Source organism: Bos javanicus, chromosome 10 (assembly GCF_032452875.1).
Source record: "Bos javanicus breed banteng chromosome 10, ARS-OSU_banteng_1.0, whole genome shotgun sequence".
Classification (NCBI taxonomy): Eukaryota; Metazoa; Chordata; class Mammalia; order Artiodactyla; family Bovidae; genus Bos; species Bos javanicus.
In genome coordinates this window covers 36,101,319-36,127,382 of record NC_083877.1, presented here as the reverse complement: position 1 = coordinate 36,127,382, position 26,064 = coordinate 36,101,319, and the positions used below count along the sequence as shown (strand labels likewise).

The window sequence follows — 26,064 nt, the reverse complement described above, 5'->3', positions numbered from 1 at the left end:
CTCATTTTTCATCACTTGCTCTCCAGGGGATATGTTTGTGGCTGTAGCAAGAAGACTGTGGCACCCTAGGGACCATCTTGAGCCTTAGAGGAAGCTAGCCATTAAGTCGAGACTGGAAACTCCATCAAAAAAATAGTGCCTCAGCCAGAGAAACCCAGACTCAGGGAAGCCTCCCTCCTCTTCCTCATCCCCTCTCTACAGTCTTCAGGAAACTCTAGCAGCTCCGGGCAGAACAGGCACAGTGCACCAGCTCTCTTGCCCAGCTGCAAGGAGGACAGACCCAAGGCAAATCCCCTGGCACAAAGACCAGTGCCTGGCCACGGCTTAAAAAAAGAGCAGGGTGCCAGTCCATCTAAAACCCTGCAGCAGCAGGAAGAAGGGCCCAGACATTATCGTGGTTTAGAGACCCCGTGCTCTGACAAGAGACTCCTTTTGAAAAGAGCAAGAGTGGCTGGATTGTCTCCTTCCCCTGAATTCCTGTATCTCCCGGGCTGACTAGGGTGTCCATAAGCCTTTTCAGACTAAGAGAGAAAAGAGGGGTAAAATCAGGTCAGGGGGCATATCCCCCAAGGAATGGTAGGAGCAAGAGGGGGTTGCAGCCAACCTCAAGCCATCGGGTAGAGAAGGCTGGCCCAGGCTGGGGACTAGATGGGTAAAGCCAGGTTCACCAAGGACTAGAAGAAGACGAGGGCCCAGAGCACAGGAGGCCAATCCCAAGTGCATGCACAGGTCCCAGGAGTTCTGCGGGGGATGTGGGGGGAAGCCGGCAGAAATATGAGAAGGGGATTCAGAAGGATTCCCACTCTGTCATCACAAAGACAGGACCCAAGAAGTAATAAACTCCTGTACACATCTGTTCCATATTATAAATACACATTATATACAAAATAATGTTATAAAATGTAGAAAGGTCAGTGCTTCTGATTCTTAAATTATTGAAATACTAGACTCCAAAATAAACTACAAAAAAAAATAAAAACTCATATTATTGATTTCTGAAGATCGGCTTCAAGGGTAGTCCGGGGGCAGTAGTGGGTGTGGGCAGAGCCCAGGCTCGAAGCCGTTGGAATGGGCTTCAAGGAGGGAAGGATCTGGGTGTCCACAGCACCCAGTTTCTCCCTCACCAGAATTTCCATCATCTCTGTCCAGAGCTCCCCAGTTAGGCCTGGTGCCCCTGGCTGGGAAGAGGGGCAGGCCCTCCCCCATCTGCTCACAGGAGCCTGAGACATCCAGGGCCAGAGGCTATGGAAGCCTGGGAAGGCTTACCAATATCCTTACCCAGAGAGCCCAGGCCAGGGAGAGGATGGGGTGGTGTCAGGAGCAAGGCCCACATGCAGTCGTTGGAAGCATGGGGCAGAAAGCGCTCCTCCTCTCCGCTCCGGGAGCTCACCTCACCTGCAGGGACACTCCTGCCAAGAGCTGCACCAGGTGGCTTCCTGGCTGGTGGATGGCCCTGCCCTTACTGGCCTCCTCTCTCCTCTCTGATTTGGACCCAGATGTCGCCATGGAGCCCGGGCCAAGGCACTTTTGGAAACACAGATGCCAGTGGAAGCCAGAGCAGCTCCAGGCCCCATGGGACCACTGCCCCTCCCTCTGGAAAATAGGCTGGAGCCCCAAGGAGCCCTCTGAAGGCCACTGCCGGCAGGGTGGGTCCAAGTGGCACCTCTCCTCTCCTCTGTTCCCCTGGCTGGTGCGGCTGCCAATCTGATGCCAGACAGACACCCAAAGATGTGGAAGGGTACTGCATCTCTTGGCAGGTTCACAGTCTGTCCAGTTCATGCCATTCCCTCTTCCTCCTGAGAGCAGCACGTTGCATATTAAAAATGTCCCATCCAGGATGCAATGTAAACAATGCAGAAGGAAGGTCCAGCTGCTGGGGTGGAGCTGGGATGTCCTGGGGAGGCTCCTGCCTTATACCTGGGTGGCATGTAGAAAGGGAAAAAGTGGGTTACCCTGGGGTACCAGCACTCCCTCCACGGCTGCCCTGGGCCTCCCTGGGAGAAGCCAGTGAGGCAGGTGGTATGAAGAGGAAGTGGGGCAGCCCTCCTGGTCTTCCGGCCCAACACATACCCATGCCTGGAAGTCTGTGCCCATGAGGGGGCCAGTGAAGGAAGCCAGTGAGTAGGGGCAGGAGGGGCCCAAGGCAACCACCCTCACCCACCAGCAGCTGGGAAGCAGCTCCCGGGAGCTGGCCAGGTGCCACGGCCGCCCAGCCCAGCACTAACACAGCAGGAAGAGACCGGGCTGGTTCACCACTGCGGCTCCTGTTTCACACCCTCTGTGGCAACGAGGCCAGCAGAGATCCAAGAGCCACTGAACCAGGCCTGCCAAGGAGGGGTTCCGACCCACCCTTCAGGAGCGGCCGCTGGGGTCAAGAGTAACCGGGCCACTTTCTCATTCCCTTAAAGGTAGGAGGGCACATGCGAGACGGGAAGGCAGGCCCATCACTCACCTCTGTGGCAATGACACATTCATTCCTCTCTTCTGATATCAAACACACAGACTGGTACATGGAGTCCCTGGGGGAGCATATGGCTGATATCCGACACTCTGGCTTTTCACTGAGGGAACACAAGACAGGCCGGTGAGGGAGAGATGAGCAGAGGGCTGGAAGAGGTGGGGCGCTAAGCTGGACCCTGGAGAGCCAAAGGGAACTGGCCAAGGTGGCTCCGGGAGAAGACACAGGGATTAGGGATACTCAGTGCTAGCCTGGTAGGCAGTTGGGAACAGGCCTTGAGAGAGCCACAGAGGGTCTCAGGCCTGGAAAAGGCCAGTTTGCCACTGGAGGCAAGCCATGCTGGGGGAAAATTGGAGTCACAAGTGACATAGTGTGGATATTTGAATGAATGAATGAGTGAATGGGAAGGAGGGATAAAAAGAGCCTGGAAGAAATCTTATTGGATTTGTAGCCTGTCAGCGGTAAGAGCCCCTATTTGCTTAAAAGCAGTCAAGGGCCTGGGGCCAGCCTCCCACCTGTCCTGGGAGAGCCCAGGCAGGACCATAGGTGTGACCCTGGGAAGCCCCTGGGCCTCCAGGTGCTGCTTACCTGTGTATCCGCAGTGGCGCCTTCTCCCCTAAGCTCTTATCACTGTGGGAATACTTCCCGGGCAGGATCCCCCGCCCCAGGAGCCCTGGGGCCAGATTATAGTCCAATGTATGGTTCTGCTGTTTGCCACAGTTGGACTTGTCCAGGCCACAGTCTACTTCCAGCTCCTTCTTCTGGTTTGTGTTCTTGAGCTGGGCAGTGGGGATCAGGTTGTCCTTTTGGAAGTCCGACAAATTGTTCATGGCCTCCCTGCTGCCGCCGTCGGGCCGCCTGAGCCGCAGCTGCCGTACCGCCACTGCCACCATGCACAGTAACACGAGCACCACCACCAGCCCCACGCCCAGGGACACGGCCACCCAGGGGAAGGTGGGGGGCATGCTCATGCGAAACTCGCAGCGGCTGCCCACGAAGCCATAGGGGCAGTTGCAGACGAAGTTGTCAGGAGGGAGGCCAGGGTAGCACGTGGCCCCATTGAAGCAGGGTCCCGAGGCACAGGCTTCGGCAGGCAGCCGCACCTCGCAGCGCCGGCCAGAGAAGCCAGCTGGACAGGTGCACACAAACCCATTCTCCAGGTCGTGGCACGTGCCACCATGGACACAAGGGCTGCGGGCACAGTCACTAATGTTGATCTCACAGTGGGCGCCAGTGAATCCAGGACGGCAGCGGCACACGCGGTTCGGACCTCGGTTCAGGCACTGGCCCCCTGTGGGGTACACACAGGCCACAAGTCAGCCATATCCAGGGAACGCTCCCTGGAGCAGAGGGTGCCCCATCCCGGGAACCAGCTCCGAGCTCAGGTCCTCCTGCCTCCAGAACACAACCAGCATATACAGATCCCGCTACAGAGTTCTTTGCATGAAGAGTCAGGAGACCCTGAGTTAAGGATGACCCTGGTCCTCTATGCCTCAGTGGGCTCATGTAGAAAAACCACTGGCTGCTTACAGAGCTTTACAGTAGAATCAAGCAGATATGCTTGGGTTTGAATCTCAGCTGTCTCTCTCTAACTAAGGATCTGGCACCTGCTGCTTTATTTTATTTCTAAGCCTCAGTTTCCTCATATGTTAAATTGGAGAAGAATGCTATAGGCTGTCTTTTGAAGGTCAGGTAAAATAATGCATGAAGACACGAGCCCGTGCCTGGTGTATAGTAAACGCTCAAATAAATTATTGTTTCACTTAAGCATCACAACCACATGAAAGAGGACAGGTAGTACATTTTCCCACTTGGTGATGAAGAAACTATGGCTCCGGGGAGTTAACTAGTGACTAGCCAGAGAACAGATTCCATCTCAGCCCTTCTGGTCCCTCTCCAGCCTTCTCCCCGGCACAGCTGTCTGTCTGTCTCCCAGATGGTCACCAGTGGAGCAAGGAGACAAAGACCAAAGACAACATACGTGGTGTCCCCCAAAATGCTGAACATTCCAGACACCTTAAGGTTCCGGGTTCCCCATAGCCATGGGGCAAGGTGAGGCCTCCATGAGCCGGGCCCTCACCTGCTAGCCACCTTCAAAGAGGGACATGAGGCCTTCAAAGTCCCTTTCTCTAGCCAGGACTTCTTGGGGAGGGTCAGAGGCCACCCTAGCCAGATCAGGACATGAGAATAGGAATGGAAGCCAGGCAGTGTGCATATTACTTCCTCTCCAATGGCCTGCACCCACTGCTAACCTGCTCTTCTTCCAAAGCCACCCAGATAATCAAACAAGCTCTTCAGCATCCAGAGCAGATGCAGATCCATCTCAGCCTGCCCAGAGTGACACACAAGGCCTCTCTCCTCCTCTTGTGACCCTCCCTCACCAGAAAGTTCTCTGGGCCCCAGGGCCAATCCAGCATGTTAGCAAGGCAACAGGACGCACCATTGGCACATGGGTTGCTGGTACACCTGTCCACTTTCTTCTCACAGTTGGAGCCAGTGAAGTTGGGGGGGCATTCACAGGCGTAGCTGGTCCCCTGGTTGCGCTCCCGACAGGAGCCACCATTGAAGCAGGGGGAGTCAGCACAACTCAAGGTGCTGTGTTCGCAGTGCAGGCCATAGTAGCCCGGGGGACACAGGCAGTGGTAGCCATCCTCCTGGTCCTGGAATGAGAGCATAAAGGGGCCAAAGTCAAACCATGGGGAGCAGGGATTCATGGCTGGGACCTAGCTCCCACCTGCCCATAGTGCCTGCCCATGGCTGCACATTCACTGGCCACCTGGGGTGGGGATGCCCGGGTACCACCTGGCCAGAGCTCTGCCTTTCTGGGCTGGCCTAGGCCTCACCTTACAGCTGCCTCCGTTGCGACAGGGGTTGCTATCACACTCGCTGAGCTCCAGCTCGCAGTCTACGCCAGTGTAGCCTGGGCGACAGGTGCAGGTATAGCTCCGCTGCCCACTGTTGGAACATGTTGCCCCATTCTTGCACGGGGAATGGTGCGTGCAGTAGTTGAGATCTGTGGAGACAGGAACCAACTGAGCAGAGCCAAAAAATGGTCTCCACTTCCAGGCTCCATGGAGTGCAAGTTCACTGTCCATGGTCGGACCTGGCGCTTCAACCCAAAGTCTTCCAGGTCCAAATACCCTTCTTCTTCCCCCAGTGAAATTATGTATATCGAAGTACCTAGAACCACATCTGAGGAGCGCAATCAATCAAAGTTGAAAAAACACAGTTGGACACCTGCCTGCAGGTAAGCTCACAAACACATAAAGGTAAGGAAGAGAAGGCGACAGCAAGGCCACATACTGAGGAGGAAGTCAGAAAAGGCTTCACGGGGGAGGGGCAGCTGAGGTAAGCCTGGAAGGGGGATGCAATTTTAACAGGTGGAAAGAGTAGTGGGAAGGCTAGAGCCATCATAGGTGGTTACCAGGCATTTTTTAAAAGCGGAATGTGTTACGGGGGTATTTTGAAATATAAGTCTTTGTTTTCTTATTCAGGGAGGACAGAGAGGGAGAACCAGACAGAGCAAATACAGGGACTGTAAGGGCTATGTTTGAATAAGACGAGTATATGACTGTGTCACCTGGGAGCAAATGTGGGGCGAGGAAAGAGACATGGCAGGAACCAGGTGTGTGTGTGTGTGTGTGTTTGAGGGGCGTGGAGGGGGGACAAAGTGACACACACACACACGCACAAAGAATACAGGGGCTGAATTCCAAGCCCCTTGTTGCCAGCAAGTCAGGGCCCAGGCAAGTTCCTTCTATCCTGGCAAGCGTCCTGCCCACCCTACCCAGGCCTGTGCTGGTGTCTCCATGGCAGCAGCCACCCCATTTGACCCTGAAAATGGGAGGAACGCGCTGCAGCTGGCTATGAGGATGAAGGAGAAAAGGCTCCCTCCCCCACCACTGAGGCTGGCAGACCCCCATACAGCCAGAAGAGTGACCGGCCCCCCAAACACCAGGAAGACTGTGGGCTCAGGCAGCTGCCTGGCAAGTGCTACTGGGGAGAACAAGGGAGGCTGTTTCTGCCTCACCGAGAAGGCGGTTAGATGTCACTCCGCCCAGAGGTCCCCCGCACCCACAGCCTCGGGGCAGCCCGTGGGCACACCCCACCAGACAGCTGTTTAGGGGAGAGCTGCTCAAACAGCCCTGGCAGGTAAGCAAACACTTAGGGGGTTAATAGGTAACTACAAGGTCGAAAGAGGAACTGAGCCTGGCACCCCTCTCTCTGGCCTTGTTGGAATTTATGAGGCCACCTTCAGGCTGCCAACTTGTCACCCTCCTGGCTTCTCCAGCCACCCTCTTTCCCTAGCACCTGAGGAAGAAGGACCCACCAGCTCACGTTAAGCCAGTTGTTAAGATCCTTCCAAGTCCCAAGCTCCTTGAAGGATAATGGGAAAGTTCATCAGTCATCAAGTAGGAAAGGTCCAGGTGACAGCTCTGGTTTCCACCCCCAGCCCATCCCTTCTCTCTGCCCTGACTCACCTTGGTCACAGAACAGGCCTCCCCAGCCCTCATCACAAGTGCATTGCCAGGGGGTGCTGCAGGTGCCATGGCGACAGCCATTGTGGGGGATGCATTCGTTGCACAGGCGGCCCTGCCAACCCGGGCGGCAGCTGTAGAACAAAAGACAAGCTGGGGGTGAGGTGAAGGCCTGGCCAGGGGACAGCTCCCCCCTCACAGCTTCCGGTCCCCTACTCACATGCACTCTGCAGGCTTGCTGCAGTAGCCATTCTGTTCATGACAGCCAGAAAGACAGATAGCTGAGGGAAGAAAACAGGGCTGGGTGAGGGCGGGATGCCAATGACTCTGAAGTCCTATTCTTCCTCTCCTGCCCTGGGGGTGCCCCCAGCTCTCCTGGGCTTACTTCCCACTCCTGGCCTCCCAAGGGAGCCATGGATGACTTAAAGAGAAATAATGGCACAGGGAAGGAGAATCCAGTGCAATAACGGGGTGTTTGTGGACTTAGCATGATGGGGAGGAACGCTAAGAAGAGAGAGGGCAGAGTCCAAGCCCGTCCTAAGCATCCCCAGCTGTTCCTGAGGCCCAGTTAGTGGACAGCCCAGACCGCTCTCCAAGGGAGGCAGACTGCAGACGACAAGATGCCACTGTGCTTGTTCCGGGGACCCCCCTCCAGGCAGGTGGGAGCTTGGCTGCTTACGCTGTTCGCAGTACTCCCCCGTCCAGCCGGGCAGGCAAGACAGGCTGCCATCTGGCTGACACACGTAGTGGCCGAAGTGGTCATTGCGCTTCTTGCATAGACGCGAGCAGCTGTCCCCATAGTAGTTGTCACTGCAGATGACCCGGTAAGAGTAGCGCAGCCTTGTGAGAGGGCTGGTCTGCTCATCCAGTAACCAGTTCTGGCCCACAGCTAGGGAGCCCTGGATGGCGATCTTGCTGATGAGCGCGTCTGGTGGCAAGGCCTCTGAAGGGGCAGAGGGCCGGGTCAAGGAAGGGCAGCCAGTCCCCAGTAGTGCCAGCAACTGCTGGATCAAACCAGTTGTCCAGATGACCCCCACCTGCCAGCAAGCACGGGCCACAGGAACCCAAGCGTCCCACTGCTTAGCTGCTCTGTATGTGCATGTGCAGAGAGCCTGATACCATTCAAAAAGGGGACAATAGAAGGATGTTAAGATATCCCAGTGTTCTGGAGGCAGATAGGCAGGGGAAAGAGGAAAAGAGGTCAAAATGAGGGGATAAAAGAAAAAAAAAAGAAAAGAAAAGTTCTCCAGGCCTTTGAGGACCCTGGGAGCAAAGGGTCCTCTGGTGCCCATTCAGGGGTTCTGCCCTTAAAGATGGGTAATGCTTTTCTTTTTCCTTTTCAAAGTGAGAATTGTTGTGCTGCTGAAATATCCTTTTCCTCTGTGTCAGAACAACATCCCAAAGCCATTATTCCCTTTCCAAAGGAGCGGAATTCGCGAAAGGTGTAAAATACAGGAAGGGGCCCGTCAGCGGCGCTGGCAGCTTCGGCCTTTCTCACCGCCGTGCTCCCCGCGTTCCCACGCCAAAAATAACCCGCAGGAAACGCAATTGTGCTCAGAGTCCAGGCAGCGGGCGGAATCCGAGCGTCCAGCGCGGGGCGCAGCTCCCAGCCTAGCTGAGCGTCCTGCCCCCCACCCCCCACCCTGCACTTCCCCCGCCTATTACAGATTAACTCTTTCGGCGCTGCGCCGTGTCGCCCCCCTGTGGCCGCGAAGCGAGCTACTCACCTGGCCGCAGGTCATCTCCTGGTGCGTGCCAAGCTTCAATAATGAGTGAGAAGGTACCCTGGGAACAGAAAGGAGGGGGCGGGGGAAGACAGAGAGATGGCGAGATGAACAGGGGATGGTGGGGGTGCCTTTCGGCAGCCGGTTTAATTAATCTAATTGCAGGATACAGTTACAGCACCCGGGTCAACATAACGGGTCTGTGCTCAGAAGCGCGCGCGAGCAGGGAAGGCGAGAGAATCCCGGGTAGGAGGAGAGTTGAAGAAGGGGTAATGTACGGGGGAGTCTTTCGGAGGTGAGGAATAGCCGGGGTGGCAGGTGATGAAAATTGTATCCCAAGGTCTAGGAAAAGATGGGACGTAGAACTGGGAAAAGAGAGACTGGTGAGAGCCTACAGGAGGGTGAGGTCCCAGGAAAGAGTCGGAAAGAAGGGTCAGAAAAGAGTGCCCCCCCCCTTTTTTTGGAGGGAGTGAGGAAATCTAGAGAGAGGGTTTGTTCCCAGGAGAGCCCCCTTCTCTCGTGATCTCCCAGTGCGCCCAACGCTGTACTCACCGGCCAGGTGAAATTGAAGGGTAGTTGGAGAGGGTTGCGTCCCCCGCCGCTACTGTTGTCTCCGACGGCGAAGGAGTTGGTGCCCAGCACAGGCGTGGAGACGCTGCCGAAGGTGCAGGGCCCGGGAGAGACGACCGCCTGGAAGTGCTTAAGGCAGACGCGGAAGAAGGTTCGGCAGCCGGGTTCGCACGGCCGCCCGCTAGCTAGTACGCCGCGCTCGTTGGCAAACTCCTGCAGCTGCAACTGGAAGACTCCGGAGCCGGCCGCGGGCTATTGCACAGGGACCAAGAGAAAGAAGAAGGGGAGCGGTCAGCTCGGTGGACGCCCGGGGCTCAGGCCCCGGGCGCGGTGGGAGGGAGTGGTGGGGATGTTACCTGCTGCCAAAGTGCCACCAGCAGCAGTAGCGCCCAGCCCGAGGCGCGACGGGACGCGACTGCCATCCCCTGGGGCGTCGCTCTCTCCACCCGCGGGCTAGGAAGCTTTCCCGCGCGTCCCACCGCCGGAGGGGTCCCTGAAAAGCCAGGCTCCGCTCGGGGCTTTCCTTCCGCCTCTCCTTCGCGCTAACTGCGCTCCAACTGCCGCGGTAGGTAATCCAGGTGAGGGCGGCTGGGTGGCAGCCGCTCTGAGGACGTGTCCTCGGGTTAATCCTGGTGCTGTAAGCAGGCTAGTGTCCGGCTACGCGGCACTGAGGCGGCTTGAGCTGCGGCTCTTGGCCTTGCGTTCACTGACCGCGCTCAGCGCCGCTACTGAAACCTGCGCTCTCCCGAGCTTTCCTTATATATATTGGCTCCTCTCTTCACCCGCCTGTCACTCAGACTCGTGGTCACTCTCCCCTCCCCTCCGGCCTCTAGCTGCTACAGTCCCAGCGCCGCCCGGAGGGGCCTCCGCCCCCGCCTTCCCCCCTCCCCGCCAGCCAGTCAGGCACAGGTCCCCGCCCCTCTGGGCCGCTCTCACTCAGCTCCTGGGTCCCCCAGCTCAGAGCGTGCCGAGGTGACCAGTTCTCCGCAATTGCGGGGTTACAGGAGGAGACATCGGCCTCGGGAGGACTAGGGGGAGCACCAGCGGGAATGGGGCGAAAGATGAGCTAGTGGTTCCCGGATGGTAGAGGGGGCGGAGACACTGGGGAGTCCCCGTGGGCGGAGTGTCCACGGCCGGCGTTAGTTACCTGCAACCCTCGAGCAGGTAAAGGGAACTTAAGCTCAGAAAGCGAAACCAGCGCTGAAGGACTCGGATCTCCTTTACCCTCCCGGAGCTTCGGGAGCCCTGACGTCGTCGGCCCCCAACCTGTGAGCGTCCATCCGCCCCGCACCCTACCACCCTACCACCACCCTGCGCAGCAGGGAAGCCAGCGGACGCATTAACATCTCTATGGCCAGTGCAGACTAGGCGAGGGGCCAAGTGTCCAAGGCTCGGGGGCTCGGTTCCTCCACCTGATGGGCATCTCCCTCCCCAGTTGCAGGGGGCGTGTCCAGCGCGTGCCTCCTCCCTTCTGCTTCCCGCCTGGGCTCGGCGCGTGCCAGTCCCAAGACGCGTGGTCCCCGTGCTGGGGGTAAGGGGGCGTGGTCCCCAACATAGAAGAAGGGGGGCGCGTCCTCAGCTGTATGGTAATAAGGGTCTGGTTCCGCCTTCAGCGCCTCTTCTCACCTGGGTTTAGCTTCAGCTCCAGCGCCTACCTTCTCCCCCCACCCCAACAGCCTCAAGCCCTGGCCCCCGCGTCCTGTCGCTCCGTTGGGGCAAGGAGGAACTCTCCTGGCTCCAGAGTTGGCTCAAGCCACCAGAGTCCGGGTGAGGGGCGGAGGTCCGGCAGACCCGGGTCCTCTCCTCCTTGGGTGACATGTAGGTTGGAACTGGAAGCGCGCGGACTCGTTTGAGTTTCAGGCGGCTTCCCCCGTCTTTCTTTAGCGTCTTCCCTGGGTGGCCCCACTTCTCAGAGCGGCGGCAGTGCAGCTGCTTTCCCGGAACCCGCGTGATCCCCGGAGGCTTTAGACCCCGGAGGGCCGGCTTCTCCCAGTGTCGGGGGGTGCAGGAGAGCTCTCCCTCTGAGACGCTGAGGGCGGCGGGGCCCTGTGGCTTCAGCTGTCAGCCCGCCCGCACAGCTATGGCTGTCGTCGGGCGATAAGATCGGTGCGGGGGGAGCAGGGACGCGGCGCGGGCCCGGGGGAGTCTTGGAGGGGCACGGCGCAGAGCTCAACAGCTGCCTAGATCGAGTATGATCTGATTTTTTTTTTTTTTTAACTTGAGGGTGGTAGTGTGGACTGGGGGAGAAGGATGAGAAACAAGAGGTTGGGAGCGTGGGTTGGGGGAGGGGCGAGGTGAGGAGACGGGCTCCGGGGTCCCCCACGCACGGCCACCCCTCCCAGCCACCATCTGGCGCGAGCGGGTTGGCGTGGGGAACCGAGGTGGGGCGGGGGCCGGCAGATGGGCCCAGGCTGCGCTCCAGAGTTAATGTAGGTTATGGACAGGCGGAGTCCCCAGGCCAGAGGGAGGGGGAGCCCAGGGTTGGCCTCCCAGCGATCTTGACAAGTGGGTTCTCCGCCCATACCCTACGGGTCCCTTAGTCCTGCCTAGGGTGCCAAAGAGTGCCCCTCACTTTCCTCTGAGGTGGTATCCAACCCTATCTAGTTCTGTCCTTTTCAACCCAAAAATCCTAGCGTGAGAGTTCATTAATAAGAAAAACAAACAAACCCAAAAACCTGGCTCCTTATCTGGCTCTGGCTTTAGCCTGACACTCAAGGGAAACATCCAGTCCCACTGGAGACATCTTTCTCAGTATTGGAAGAACTGGAACACTCTCCATCCCTCTACACATCCGTACTAATGCGCCTATAAGCACTTTGCAAATAGTCAAGGACCAAACACAAACATCATTATCCTCAGAATCAAGAATTCTTGCAAGGGATCCAAGAAATAGAAATCCTCTGACTTCTAGAGGAAAGGGTTAAATTATCTTCCCCATCAAAAGGCATTCAGAAAGCACCTATTTGCTAAGGGATGCTGTCTCAGAAGTTCATTTACTCCCCTAGGACTCTAGGATGTGGTCTTTGGCCCTAAATACCCACTCCAGTGTTCTGGGGTCCAGCTTTGCTCACATTTGCTGAGCAGGAGAGGGTCGCTTTGTGGGCAAGAAATAGAAATGTGAAGACTTCACAACTGGAGCTCCTCCACTTTACTCCCACTTGTGACTTGTGGCCCAAAACGTGTCCGCGGGCTCCCAGGAGCAAGAGGCTGTGAGGGTGTCAGAGGATGAAAATCACAGTGGGGTGGGACCCACGAGGACGTGTGTGGACCCTGCTCCTATGCAGACCCTGGGCCAGGCTCTGGAGAGAGGGCATGGAAGCAAGGCCCCAAGGACCTGGGCTTCCTTGGACTGACTGTGGGCCTTCGAGGGTCCACGGCTTCTCATCTCCACCAGCATCCACAACACTGCCCAACGTCTGGAGCCCAAGGAGGGTCGAGGCCTGGCTTCAAGCAAGCCCCACAGCCTCCACCCCAAGAACCTTTGGCTTCTGCTGTCCTCTCCGTTTGGCCGCTGTACACAGTGACCCCAACAGGCAAGACCCGCACCTGGGGCCTGGAGGGTGCAAAGTTGTCTTGAAGCCTTGCCCCCAAGCTGACCCCCAATGATTAGGGTGCGACCGGGACCGAGTAGAGCCTCAGGCCCCTTCCCCTACTCGGTAGCCTTCGCGCCCCCACCCGGTGGGAGGGGGCGGCGCGTCGTCCCGGCTTTCAGCGCCGGATTGCACACCCACCCCCGAGACAGCCTTCTCTGCGGGAAGACCTGCGCCCAGGTAGGAGCGCGATAGGGGCAGGGGACAGCGCCCGCCGAGGGGGTCCAGGGGTGGGGGAGCTAGTCTGGCTTGGGCGGGGCGCTTAAGCCTTAAGGGGCGCCGCTGCGGTCGCTGCGGAGAAGGGGCCACGTGCAGGGAGCGGCGGCCCGGGAGCTGCACAGAAGGCGGGGAGATTTGCAAACTGTTGCTGCCACATGGCTGCTCCATTCGATCCATTCACATTGAAATGAGGCCGGCGCGTGCCTCATCTGCCGCAGGGCGCTGCCACGCGTCAGCCCGGCCCGCCGCGTGCCAACTGGGGCAGTGGGGCTGGCAGGGCCTGGCAGCCGTGGGGGCGCAGCCCGGGCCCCGAGGCCAGGCGGCGGGTGGGGGAGGGGGGCCGAGCTACCCTAGCCGCTCAGGCGCCGCAGTTTCGCGGACCTTGGCCCTGCAGTTGGGAGCGAGCCGACGTGAAAGGACCAGGACCGACGGGTTTCGGAGGGGGGCCGGGATCGATGCCGCCGCTCCCCGCAGATGCGCCCCAGCAGCGCTACTCTCCATCTGCCGCTGCTCGCACCTGCCGGTCAATAAATCGATTTTACAATTTAATGCAGCAGCTTCCCGCCCGCCTGGGACAGATGCCGCCGCAGAACCACCTCCGCCCTCGCCCCTCCCCTCGAGGGGCGCCAGCGGTTAGGGCCGGGATTCCCGCTCGGCAGGCGGCGCCCCGCGGGGCCTCTGTCACCTCTCTCTGGAGTCCCTACAAGGAACTGCCTGCTCTGGGTCTTTCCCGCGGGACAGAGCGGGTTTCCCATAGGACAGGCCTGAAGCTGGTGGAGGAGAGAGGAAGATGATGACTTGGTGGTGGCCTTCAAGACTTACTTGGGGGCTTCACAGGGGGAAGACAATGCAGTGGCTGATGATAAGACGTGAGAGCCCCTGTGAGAAGGAGGAAGGGGTAGCACCTGGGACACTTGTGCTGACAGCCACTGGGTTCTGAAGAATCTCCATGGCAGAGCCCGGGAGGGTTGAGTTGGAGTGGGGCCTCTCCTCCACCTCTGCCTGAGTGGGGTGAATAAGCATGATGCAGACCTGACTCTTGGCACTTCTCAACCATATGGTCTTGGGCGTGTAATTCAACTATGGCTCTACACCTTAGTTTTCCTATTTGTGCAATGGGGATAAAGGATGGGAGGGCAACTGAGTATGCATTTGCAAATGAGTTCCAGGAGAAAAGAGCAGAAAAAAAGGAGAGCTGAAGGCAGTTATAAAGGATGAGGCAAAGGAGCAGAGGATGGAAACAAAGCGAGGAAAGCTAGGTGGGGCTTGGAAGGGAGACTGCACAACCTCCACTGGAAAAGGCCCTGTGCGGGTCTTTTGTGAGAAGAGGACCAGAAGGTTCTCAACTGAAAGCAGAAGTCTGGAGCTTAGAGAATGGGTTTAGAGATGGTTTGGAAGAACTAATTGCCCATGACCACATGACCCTCCAGCCAGGGCCCAATGTAGGTCTCAAGCTCTCACCCTTCCTCCTTCACAGTGGGGTTTCACAGCAGAGGCATTGGGAGAAGTCAACTTCTGGACAGCCCTGCTTATTGAGGGGTCTCAGCCCTCCGTGCATCAGCAAGAGGGCACACAGACTGGGCTGGGCTGTCCGCTGGTTTATGGCTCGTGACTGATGACCCAAATGTCCCAAGGAAAGGATGTCCAAGTGGGTGAGGCCATTACACATGAGTCAGAGTGCCTGCTCTGGCTCTCCATAAGACCAGGAGGGCTTCCCACCTTCTCTTTGCCAGGCTCCCAGAAGCCTGCAGGCCTGGGCTAGCCCCATTCTCTGTCTCCTTTACCTTCTCAGAAGACTGGGGCAGATGGTGCCTAGGGCTGGGGCAACTGCTCTGGACTGAGCCCTCTCCTTCTCAACAAGAACAGCTTCGGCCTGAAGAGACAATGGGCCCAAGAGAGAAGCAGCTGAGGGTCCGTCCCTGACCTGAGAAACCTCTTCGTCCCTGACCTGGGAAGCCTCTTCTGACTGTGTAGGAAGGAAGCGCTCCCTAGGCTTCCTGTGTGCTAGTTAGAAGGAAAGAAGGAGAGAGAGGAAGGCAGGGCAGAGACCTGCTGGCTGGAAGCAAGGGCCTTCATTGGTGGTGACCTGGCAGCTGCCCCAGCTTCATTTGCCAAACCCAGGGGAAGCCTGGAGAGCTAGGGCCAGGAGCCATGCCGCGGGTATTTCCAGCCACAGATGAGTCCAGGGTTTATGGCAGCCTCCACGGCAACTTTCCCAGATCCCCTGGCTTCCCCTTCCCTAGCTCCTTCCTGTCCCCACCCTACAAATTAGGAGGGAGGCCCCGGGGAAGGGAGGGAAGGCGCTTCGTGGAGACCCTCAGGCTGCAGGCCTTGCCCAGCCTGCCCTTGCCTCCTGCTGGGTCTCTCAAGACAGAGGGGACTCTGAGAGGGCTCACAGGGCTAGAGAACAGAGGGCATGGGACAAAGGCATTGCTGAGAACAGGGAACCTTCTGCCAACCGTGCTGAAGGACAGAATGGGATGGGGAGCAGAGCCTGAGTTGAAGGTAAAGGTTCAGGCGCCTCCTCAGCCCTCTATCTGGGACCAGTTTCTCTGCCCCAAGGACTTTCTTCCCTCTCACTCACTGGCCCCCGCCCTGAGTGTGCTAGCCTCCATGTCCTCTGCTCTTGTCCCCTCCCCAGCATACAGCTCACCTGTCCCTGAAACCTCTCTTTTCAGTAAACGTTGACAGGTGGGAAGCTCTCGCCAGCCCCACCCGCCTGCTCAGCCCTCACTTTCCTCTCCTGGCCCTGGCCTCCGTTTAGCATCAAGGCCCAACATTGCACCTGACCCCTCCGTGTCCTCGTGTGCACTTCACCTTGCTCTGCTGAGCAACAACTCATCTCCTGGAAGAAACTCTGACCTCTCTTCATTTCTCCACATGACCTCTGATCTCTGGGCCCAGCCTCCACCCAGGACTTGAAGCGAGGAAGAGATAGGTGCTGGGGTCACAGCTCTCCCTCTCTGCAGCCCCAGAGCCTGGGAGTGGGGACTCCTCAGATGGGCCAGGGTCCCCTCCAGCCTCCCTGGGGGGAAAGGTCGGGCTAGAACCAGGAAGTGCTGTGCTTCACATATTCTCACACACAGAGAAAGAAGCCAGGGGCAGGTGCCAGCTCCATGAACAGCGGCCTGAGCAGGTCCCTGAGGAACAGCTCCCTGAGGAAGGCTGAGGAGCAATCTGACTGCCATGGTCAAGTAGGTGATGGGTCTTAAGCAGAGAATGGTGACCAACTGACTCCGTCTCCCACCACAGTCAGAATGAGAGGAAATGGGCTTCAATCGTGGCAGGAAGGATTTAGGTTAGACATATGGGAGAACTTCCTGTGACAGTGTCTACACTATGTATCCCAGTCGTTAATCCACGTTGAACTCTCGCCTGGAGTTGATGAGAAATGCATGTTGATGCTGCTAATGAGTAACTTGTCTTGCCTGTGATTAGTCAAGAACTGCCAACCCAGAGGATTTTCCTTGTCCAGAAAGAAGTCCAGGGAAGCCTGAGAGGCACTAGGACCTGGGCCTCCTCTCAGCCCTGAGGGGTTTGGGGACAGTGTTAGACCACTGTGGGTCAATGTCCTCTGCCTCTCCTGCCCCAGTTCTCTGGCTGCTGCTCTTAGGTCCAGCCCTGTGGAGCTGTCCAGCCACCTGAACTTTGCAGCAAAGGGGCAGGCTTACTTTAAGGTCTGGGAACTCACAGAGAATTTCCAAAGCAATGGTGAATACCTAGGATCTCCACCACCAGGGGCTTCAGCACCAGCCTTAGCTATTTCTATAAGTTTAGAAATAGACAGGCTTTAGCTTGGTTCTGTGCCCATTCACCCAACTCTCATGAGTCCTGCTTAGGCAGCACGAACATTTCCACTGCTGGAGTCATCCTGCACTGAGATCCCTGTGTGTCGCCCCGTGGCTATGGTCGACACCCTTGTCTCTTGCTTCCCTTCCTCTCCTAAGAGGCTTGATCCCCTACCCCCATTACCACCACCCTTCTCTAGGTAAGGAGGAAGCTGGGAAGACCTGGGATGGGTCTATCAAGTGGGCATCAAAAGAATGCAGGCAAAAGACCTGCTCCATTTGCAGCATGGCTCTGTGCACCCCCATAATGGGTCCTCCTGGGTCAGGGCCTATGCATGTGGTACATGTACACTCAGAGTTTGGTCCATTAGTAAACCAGTTGTGAATGAGGTTGACTATGTGTCTAGCACTGGGCTGTGGTCAGTGAGGCTAAAAGGAACATCAGATTCAGTTGCTAATGCCTATGGGACATGCAGATAACATTGACGGTCCTGAAAAGGAATGTGATGTCCTGAGGAACCAGGGTTCAGAGAGGCATGGGGGACCCCAAGTCAAGGGAGGCTTTCTGGGTGGACTGGGGAAACACACTGAACCTGGAGAAAAAGAGCAGGACATAGAAAAAGAGAAGAGAGGGTATTCCTGCCAAGGAGGGTGGAGGGAGGAAAAGGATCAGGTAGAAACGAAGTAGGTATGGCTGGAGTGGACTTTGTATGTGGAGGGTTGGACGTGACATTGGACAGAATATGGAGATCTATCAGGCAGATTAATTCAGCCTTGATCAATGGGCTTTCGAATTGTGGTGCTAGAGAAGATTCTTGAGAGTCCCTTGGAGAACAAGGAGATCAAACCAGTCAATACTAAAGGAAATGAACCCTGAATATTTATTGGAAGGACTGATGCTGAAGCTGAGGCTCCAATAGTTTGGCCACCTGATGTGAAGAACCAACTTATTAGAAAAGACTCTGATGCTATGAAACATTGAAGGCAGGAAGAGAAGGGACGACAGAGGATGAGATGGTTGGATGGCATCACTAACTCAATGGATATTGAGTTTGATCAAGCTCCAGGAGATAGTGAAGGACAGGGAAGCCTGCTGAACTGAATAAAGCGTGCTGAAGTTCATGGGGTTGCAAAGAGCCGTACACGACTTAGCAACTGAACGACAACAACAACGGGGAGCCTTTGGGTTCTTGAGCCGAGGAGGGTGTTCAGCCATTATCTGGCAGTGGTGCGCAGGTGGTCTGGAATAGGGAGGTGCAGAGGGAGGGCCAGAGACAGCTACGAGCCTTTCTGCATCTGTGGCTGGTGGCCAGGTATACACCAATGCCTGGGTCCTGTCCTTGAGATGTCTGGGCACCTGAGGTTGCCAGACCCCTGATGACCTGCTGGGAGAGGCCCCACGCTGTCCTTGCCAGCAGCTGCTCTCTCCTTCCACCCCAACTTAGACAGAGCATCCCTGACTCCTATACTGAGCATGGGGACTGCTTTGTCTAAGCCACCTCTCGCACCCATCCCGCCCCCTTTCCTCCTTTTTCCCTCAGAGGCCTGAGGCCCTTCCTGGCAGCCTGCCTGAAAGAGGGTAAAGGGTTGGGTCAAGCCTGGGTTCATCCATCTTCAGGCCTGAAACCCACTGCAGGAATCTACAGGTGTCTCAAGGGAATGAGCTGGGGACTTATATCTAGAAACTCAGGATGAGGTAAGCTCTCAAGAGCACCTAGGCCCACCCCACACTCTATACCCATGTGCTTGAATACCTCTAGAGACAGGACCCTCACCTCCTCCTCAGGCTGATCCTGCTCCTTAGGTGGTTCTGGTTATAGAAAGTACATCCTCTGGTTGATCCAAAAGTCCTGCTGTGATCAGAGACTGGTGGTGTGGGAGAGCTCTGTTTGGGCCTCGCTGAGGGGCTTCTGGAGTGGCACTGCCAGAGGGAGGGTCCACCAGCCTCTTGGGTCTAAGGTGGCTCTGCTGGGTCTTGAGGGCCTCCCTGCTGCGCCTGCCTGGCGCCCTGGGCTGGGGCAGTTTAACCGTGAGAAGTGCCAGTCAATTCCCAGCTCGGCTCCGGAGGTGGGGCAGCAAGGGCGAGGCCAGGCCAGCCCCGTCAGCCTTGTCAGCCTCACCGGGAGGCCAGGCTAGGGTCAGGCTGTCGCAAAGGCCGGCCCTCCCCAGGCTGAGATCATCGCCCTCCGGCCTCCATGGCAGCCCCCACCCCCAGCTGAGCTCACTGCCCTGGCCCGCTGGGGGACATTGTTGTCTCCTGGGCCCCTCCCCCGGGCTCAATGAGCTGTTTGTTGGCATGTCCGGCGCGGGCAAGGGGAGGGCGGGCACGGGGCGCCCGCACACAATGGGGATTCCGTCCATTCTGAGGTGGCTGCGGGAACCAGGCTGGCTTTGTCTCTGGGACCCTCATTCCCACCATTTAGCGGAGCCGGAACTCCAGGCGGAAGGCCCCGTATAAGAACAACAATGTCGTCACCCCGTCTGTGGGGGGAGGGCATTGTGGGCCAGGCCTCTTGGGGCCCACGGGACCCACAGTTCAGGGCAACCTGAGGAGCACTCGGGACAGGTCTCAGGGCTGAGGCTGTGCCTCAAATCTGAGGGGGACTCAGGAGGCGGGTGACCCCCCGCCACCGCATGCCCTGCTGGTGTATCTGCAGCCCGCAAGCATGGAAGGCGCTTCCCTGGCATCTCTAGCTGTCTGCAGCTCCTCCCTGTGCAAAGATGAGAGCTAAGGTGCAGAAGGGGGTGAATGTACCCTGTATGCCCCATTTGGGTGATGTGCTGTAGAGGTGCTGAGCTCGAGGCAGCCTGACCCACAGGCCTTTCTGGATGCAACTTGGGCAAAGACCTTTGCTCAAAGCTGGGCTCAGGCCCATTTCCGAGCCTCTAACTCGGCAGGCCTGGCCCTTCGGAAGCGGCGCTGGCTGCTCAGACAACAAGTGTTTATTTTCCAGGGTGAGGGGAACAGGACGTCACCGCGTTTCCCTCCTGCCTGGTGCTGCAGTGGTTCTCACAGTCTGGGCACTGGTGACATCACCAGCCTTTCCTCCTTGGTCCTGGCCTCCTTGCCTCTCCCTTCCCCCACCGCACACTCTGGCCAGGCTACACGTTCTGAAGCTCCTGCTTCCGGCAAGGGCACTTCTGAGCAGGTCCTCATGGAAGGCGAGAGGGTGGCCGGGAAATTACTGCATCAGCCCCTCACTGCCCTTGGCATTCAGGCCAAGCCTGGGGATAGCCCCTTCTTGCTCACCCTCACCAGAGCACTTGGTGTCCCACCGGGCACGCTCCTAGAGTGATGCTGGCCCTTTAAGGGTCTTGGGAAGCCAGAACAACAGGAAATCCAAACGGCCTCATTAGGCAGCTCAGAGCTCAGCACAGTAATTAGTGCCCTGAAAACAAAACAAGGAAAAGCAGGTGGTGGTGCCCCCCCCCAATCTCGGCTGCCCCCGGCGTGGCCTGTTAGTACCCAAAGCTAGGCAGCTGGGACTGGAGCCCCTCCCTTCTAAGCCCCCTCACCCCAAGCTCCTGAAGCCTGCTGCGTGCTGCCCAGGCCAAGGGTCAGAGCCTTAGCTTCTGGGGAGCAGGCAGTGGCTTCTTGGCCAATCATTTCCCCCTGGGGGAGGATGAAGCCCCAGGGACCTGCACTGGGGCTTCCCCTTTCCTGTAGCCAGGTGGCCACTTGTCCACAGCATTTTCCACCTGTTTGGAAAGGGCTGTGATGAAGGTTGGGAGCCGGGGTGGTCTTCTCCAGGGGGAAAGGGGAGACCCCTGAGAATCCCAGGCCAAGAAGGGAGAATCCTGGTCTGTAGTCCAGCCTTTCAAGATCTCTGGTGATTCTGCAGGTGGGCAAGACAACTTGGACAGAAGGAATGGTAACCCACTGGCCCTCTGGACAGACCTTGAGGACCTGTAAGCCCTTCACCTGGTAAAAGCCTGGCCAGAAGCAAAAAAATACCCTAGTGAGTTCTCTTCACTCAGGCCCCAGGCCCCAGCTCATTCTACCCTCCACTCTCCCCCATCTGATGCCACTGGAACCCCACCTTGTCCCAGACCCCCGAGAGATCTTTTATGTGTACTGCTAGGGGAGGTTAGCAGCAGCAGCAGCTAGGGCAGGTGCATACTGTGCTCCACTTAAGAAACAAATAGTCATTCAACAAACATTTCTGAAGTGTTCAAAATACTCCATGCACTGTGCTGGTGGGGAATTCATGAGAAGGTTTCAAGGAATTTAGATGGTAGTTACCTTGTGATAGCTCATTACAGTCCCTCCCTCTGTTTTGAGAAAGCCTTTGAGAGGAGGGGCTGTGGCTTTCTGTGTGTGCACATCCCCTTGTAGACAAAGCTCTTAGGAGACTGGGACATGCTTATGAACATTTAAAAATGAACCAAGAAAAAAAAAAAAAGAATCAGAAATAGTCTAACTTTAGAGTAAGCTCAGTATTTGGCATGGCACAGCAGCAGCACTCTGGCAGGGCCCCCCGGTTGCTGGGGAAAGTCACAAAGGCTCAGAGCAGAGATCTCCCTGAGGACCCTAAGTTTTGTGGACAGCAAGGGCTAAGGGCATTGTGGGGAAGGATCCTCTGGTCATCCTGAGAACAAAACTGGAGATGACCCTGGGAGGTAGAGAGGAGCTGTGCTGGGCTTGCCTGGGCTGCAGGCCGTAGGGGGTGGGGTGGGGGTGGGGGATGCTGGGCGGGAGAGCTGGGCAGGTTGAGTATGGACCGTGGCCAGCCTATGGCCAGTGAATGGGGCTGTAATTAAGCTGCGGGTAGGTTTCTGGTCACACTCCTGTTGGCTGAGAACAAAGGCCCCAGGCGTCATTGCCCAGGGGGAAGGAGAAGGAGCAGAGGGAGGGGGCGGGGTATCCCAGAACCTGCTATTGGGTTGGGCAGCTGGCCTCCAGCTGGTCAGGGAACTCTGTGGGCACCTCTGGAGCCACCGGCAAGGTGGTAAATTCGGAGGGGCTAGAATCCTGTGAGGCCAGTGCTGATGCTAGAGGTGAAGGGGATCAGCCAGCAAGTGACCAAAGGGTCACAGGTTCATGGAGCAGGGGTTCTCAGCCCTGACTATACATAAGAATCACCTGAGCTGCTCCCTAGAGGTTCTGATGTAATCGATCTGGGACGAGGCCTAGGAGGCACTGGTATTTTCCAAAAGATTCCTAAGTGACCCAGAGTGCAGCCAGAGTTGAGAACTATCACTTGTTGGGAGCACAGGGCCCTGTTTTAAACCCTAGGGCTTCACCTCCCCCTCCCCCAAGCCCATGGCGATCAGAGGTCTTGCCTACTGGACCAAACAGTGCAGGTGCCCCGGGCGGAGAGGGAAATGGACAACAGAGTCTCCTAGGCCTGGGGGTGGGGACTTTGGGAAAGTCCTCCTCTTCGTGAAACCCCCTCACCCAGCGGAAAGTTACCCAGGGAAGCGGCTCTGGGCAGACAAGGCAAGATGGCTGGGGAGGTTCCCATGGCCTTTTCGGGCCCCCAGGAAGGGACCCTCCTACCTCACCCCCAGCCCCCCAGACAACACCAGGAGAACAGGGGAGCAGGAGGGAAGAGAGATAGACTCAGAGCACCTGAGCTGATGGAGCCCGACCCGGTTCAGGGACGTGCGCTGGTCCTGAATCATTTCCCGGATATAGCTCAACAGCTCAGACTTCAAGGTTTTGAGGGGGAAATCTTTTTTCCAAGTTCCTCGATCTGTCATCCCACTCCCCAACCCCCCCGCCCACCTCCCCGCCCCGCCGGCTGGCCGGATAGGCCTGGACCAGTGTCCTCTCTCGGCTCCCCCTCAGCCTCCCAGCTCGGGCTTCTCCACTGAGCTCCCTGGACATTGTTTCCCGCCTCAGGAAGTCTCTGATGCCCTGCGCTGGATTTTGTTTTCCTTGTTATCGGGACAACTAATATTTTTTCCTGTGCGGAAAAAAAAGAGATTTTCCCAAGCAGATTACAGCTGTCAGTGAGGGGGGAGGGGGCTGGAGGTTGAGCCCTCCCTTCACCCTCCCTCTCTGCCACCCTTCCAGGGCAGGGCTTTTGAACCAAGGAGGAAGCGCTGGCCCAAGAGCCAGCCAGGCCAGCTGGAGCCAGTGACAACTCTGGCCTTGGGAGAAAAGTCAGGCCCCTATCCTCTGCCTGAGGGGGCCCTGCTCCCTGCTAAGAGGGCTGATCCATGGTCTGGGTCACATGCCCAAGGGCAGGGAGAGGATCTGGGGCCTGCCTTCCCTCTAGCGGGCCAGGAAGAGCAGGCCACTCAGCAGTGCCCATCGGGTAAGTTCTGTCTGAATGGCACATCCTAGGCGCACAGTCACATTTGTGGATATACAACACACACACATACATCCTGGGCTTCTGTATTCTTCCTCAATAAATGCTCACTTTCTACATGAGGTGCTATGGTTCTAGGGAGAGGCTGCCTGAGCTTTTGGGGCGGGGAGCTTTAGCATAACCAGGATTGCAGCAATAAGGCCTTACCTAAGATGACCAGGTTTTTTTTTAAGGTTCACAACAACAAACGGAAGGGCTTTAGATGTGGATTACTCTATTGTTTGTGGTTTGCAAATGTATTTAGAAAACTAGCCCGCGCCCTCCCATGCCCTGCACCCTCCTGCAAAGTGGATGGTCAGCTCTGAAAAGGACCCTCCTATCTCTGTGTGATAGCTCCACAGTGGGCTGTGTGCAGGGGTGAGCAAGGCTATCTGTCCAGGGGGTGAGGAAATAGAATTTCTATTGAGATTAATTGTTTATCTAAAAAATAAGTTGAACTTTAATAATACTTAATATGTGTTTTGACTGGAATATAACCTATACAGAGATATTTATAATCTAAAAAATTCGGAGACCACTACTCTGGGAGATCAGTGAGAGCTTCCAGACTGGGTGGGGGAAGGGAACTGTGGAGGAGGGGCTGGTGAGCTCTGGGTGCAGAACCATTTGGGCCAGGTCGGATGCCCGTACGTCACCAGCATTGTGGACTTTCCGGGCCATCACTACCCGCTGTGGCCTCCCCTCTCCCTGCCCACCCTCTCAGGCCCTCTATGTTCCCGTTGGGTTCTAGGACCTTTGGCTGCCATGCTTCCCACCAGGGAGAAAGTGGTCTTGTGTGATGGTCCCTATACCCCAGGCTGGTTGAAGTGCGGCTGGGGTCCCTCTAGCTGCCCTGGATGCTGTGTCACCCCAAGAGAAAAGTCCCTGGCGGGAGGCGGCCCTCTGCCGGGAGGCTGTTTCCTCAACCAGCCAAGGTAAGAAGTGGGGGATTTCCAGCCCTGTCCATGGGCTGACTTAGTGCTGGGGGCTCCTCTCCTTCCTCATGCAGCCCAGGCCCTGGTGAGGACAGAAACCCCAGAGTTGGGCCCGGTTGTCAGCCAAGGGGTGTGGGGGCAGAGTCAGCTAAGCCCGCAAGTCTCCCCAGCTGTGACTCCCTGTTCCATAATGAGCCAAGTCCAAGGCGGAGCCCCAGGGCCACACCTGGGGCCAACAGGGACCCAGTCCTGGAAGACCCCGGCAGGCCTCTTGGTGGGGAGTAGGACCTGGAAATCCAGAGCCACACTTACTCATGGTCCTGTGGGGAATGACTCAAATCAATGAATGCCCCTGCCTAACCCCAGCCTGCCCTGGTTCTGGTGGTCAGGGGAATGGCAGGTCTGTATTTTTCCCTTTTTGGCTCTACTAACTGGCTGGTCCTTCCAAGGATGCTGGAGAATCAATGGAGCCAATGTGGGCCCCTTGGGAGCTGGGAGCCAGGACCCTCACGTCCCAGACATCTTGCCCCAAAAGCTTGACCCCAGGAAAGGGGAGCCATGCCCTAACAGCGTCCCCTTTCTTCCCGCACTGTGGTCAACTGAGTGAGGAGAGTGGGTGTGATCCTGGGGGCTGATTGGAGACACAATTAGGCAGATTTGGTGACCTGGTGATGGTGTTACACACAGACGCCCCAGCTCCAATGACGGGTCACTTAGGCCCAATAATGGCTTAGGAAACAGCTCGACTCTTCCTCCACTTTCATGAAGATTCTCTCGTGCCTCAGACACTTGTGAGTTTCACTTCGTTGCCTGGCTTGTATGTGTTTGCTACATGTATACATACCCAAGCCTGCAGGTTAGTGTGACCGAGGCATGTGAGGTGGTGGAAGAGACAGGGATTCGTGCAAGGTCCCTGAGCATGAGAGCATCTGAGAGGTGAAATAATAAATTCAGATATCATCAGCGCAGGCTGGCAATACACCATGATAATGTACATGCATTATCACCAATCTAAATACCAACCAATCCTCTGAGGAAGGTATCATAATCGCCATTTTACAAATCAATAAACTGAGTGAAATCGAGAAAAGCTAAATGACCAGCCTGAGGTCACACAGTAAGCAAATCTAGGTGAGCATTTGAACGCAGGTCAGTCCAAGGCTAAGCCAGAGGTCTCTCTGTCAGGCTCTCTCAACATGGTTCTCTTCAGTTATGCTCCATCTGCTCCTTGTCTCTGAGGCTTTGGCTGCCCTAGTCTGAGGTAACCCCCTCTCCCCCTCCTTCCCTCCCCTTTGGTCAAGGTGGCCAAGCAGAGCCTGTTCAAGGCTGTGTGGAGCCCAGATGCTGGGCCCAGACCTTCAAACATCTAGCCTGTGCCCATTTCAGAGAGGGTCTGGCTGGCCCTGGGCGGGATCGGCTAGGGCAGAGCTGGGGCAGCTGTTTACAGTAAACAGAAAGCTCCCTAGGAAGGAAGGAGGGGAGGGGCTGGGGTCGTCATGGAGACAGGGAAGAGCAGCAGGGCCTCGGCCCTGATCCACAGTTACTGGTAACGCATCCCTGCGCCTTCTAGAGCTGAGAAGGCCCATGGAAGGTCCAGACGGACAGCCTAGGCAGGAGGGGCAGGGGCAGGTTGGGCCTCGGAGCCATGCCTGCTGAGAACACACTCCCACCTCATTACATATTTCTACTTATTGCTAACAATAACAACCACTGTTTATTGAGCTTTTTTTAACAGCAGGCCTGACGCTAGGTCCTTGAGAGTATGTTTTCTTATTTAAGCCTAAAAACAACCAGGAGACAGGCAGAATAACACTCTCTAATTAACAGAAGAGGAAATTGAGGTTCAGAAGGATGAAGCCATTTGTCAAGATCACACAGCTTGTGACAGAGCAAAAATTTTTGGATCAAAAACTCTTTACCAAGGCAGATAGGAGATGAGCTAGCAAGTGAAGCTCTGAGACTGTCAGCTGGTGGGGAAACTGAGTCCCTTGGGTACCAAGGGG

The 26,064-nt window shown here is 56.8% G+C and overlaps 1 protein-coding gene across 1 annotated transcript; it reads right to left on the bottom strand.

Annotated features, from left to right (window-relative positions):
- Positions 1 to 841: 841 nt before the first annotated feature.
- On the bottom strand, positions 842 to 10,062 carry DLL4 (delta like canonical Notch ligand 4). The gene is made up of 11 exons (XM_061430811.1): positions 9,587 to 10,062; positions 9,213 to 9,482; positions 8,664 to 8,721; positions 7,616 to 7,879; positions 7,157 to 7,217; positions 6,940 to 7,070; positions 5,302 to 5,471; positions 4,899 to 5,118; positions 3,047 to 3,749; positions 2,453 to 2,561; positions 842 to 1,917 (listed from the first exon to the last, which is right to left on the bottom strand). Exons 1-11 carry the CDS (start codon positions 9,650 to 9,652, stop codon positions 1,912 to 1,914), a joined length of 2,058 nt encoding a protein of 685 aa, XP_061286795.1. The 5' UTR covers positions 9,653 to 10,062; the 3' UTR covers positions 842 to 1,911.
- Positions 10,063 to 26,064: the final 16,002 nt, after the last annotated feature.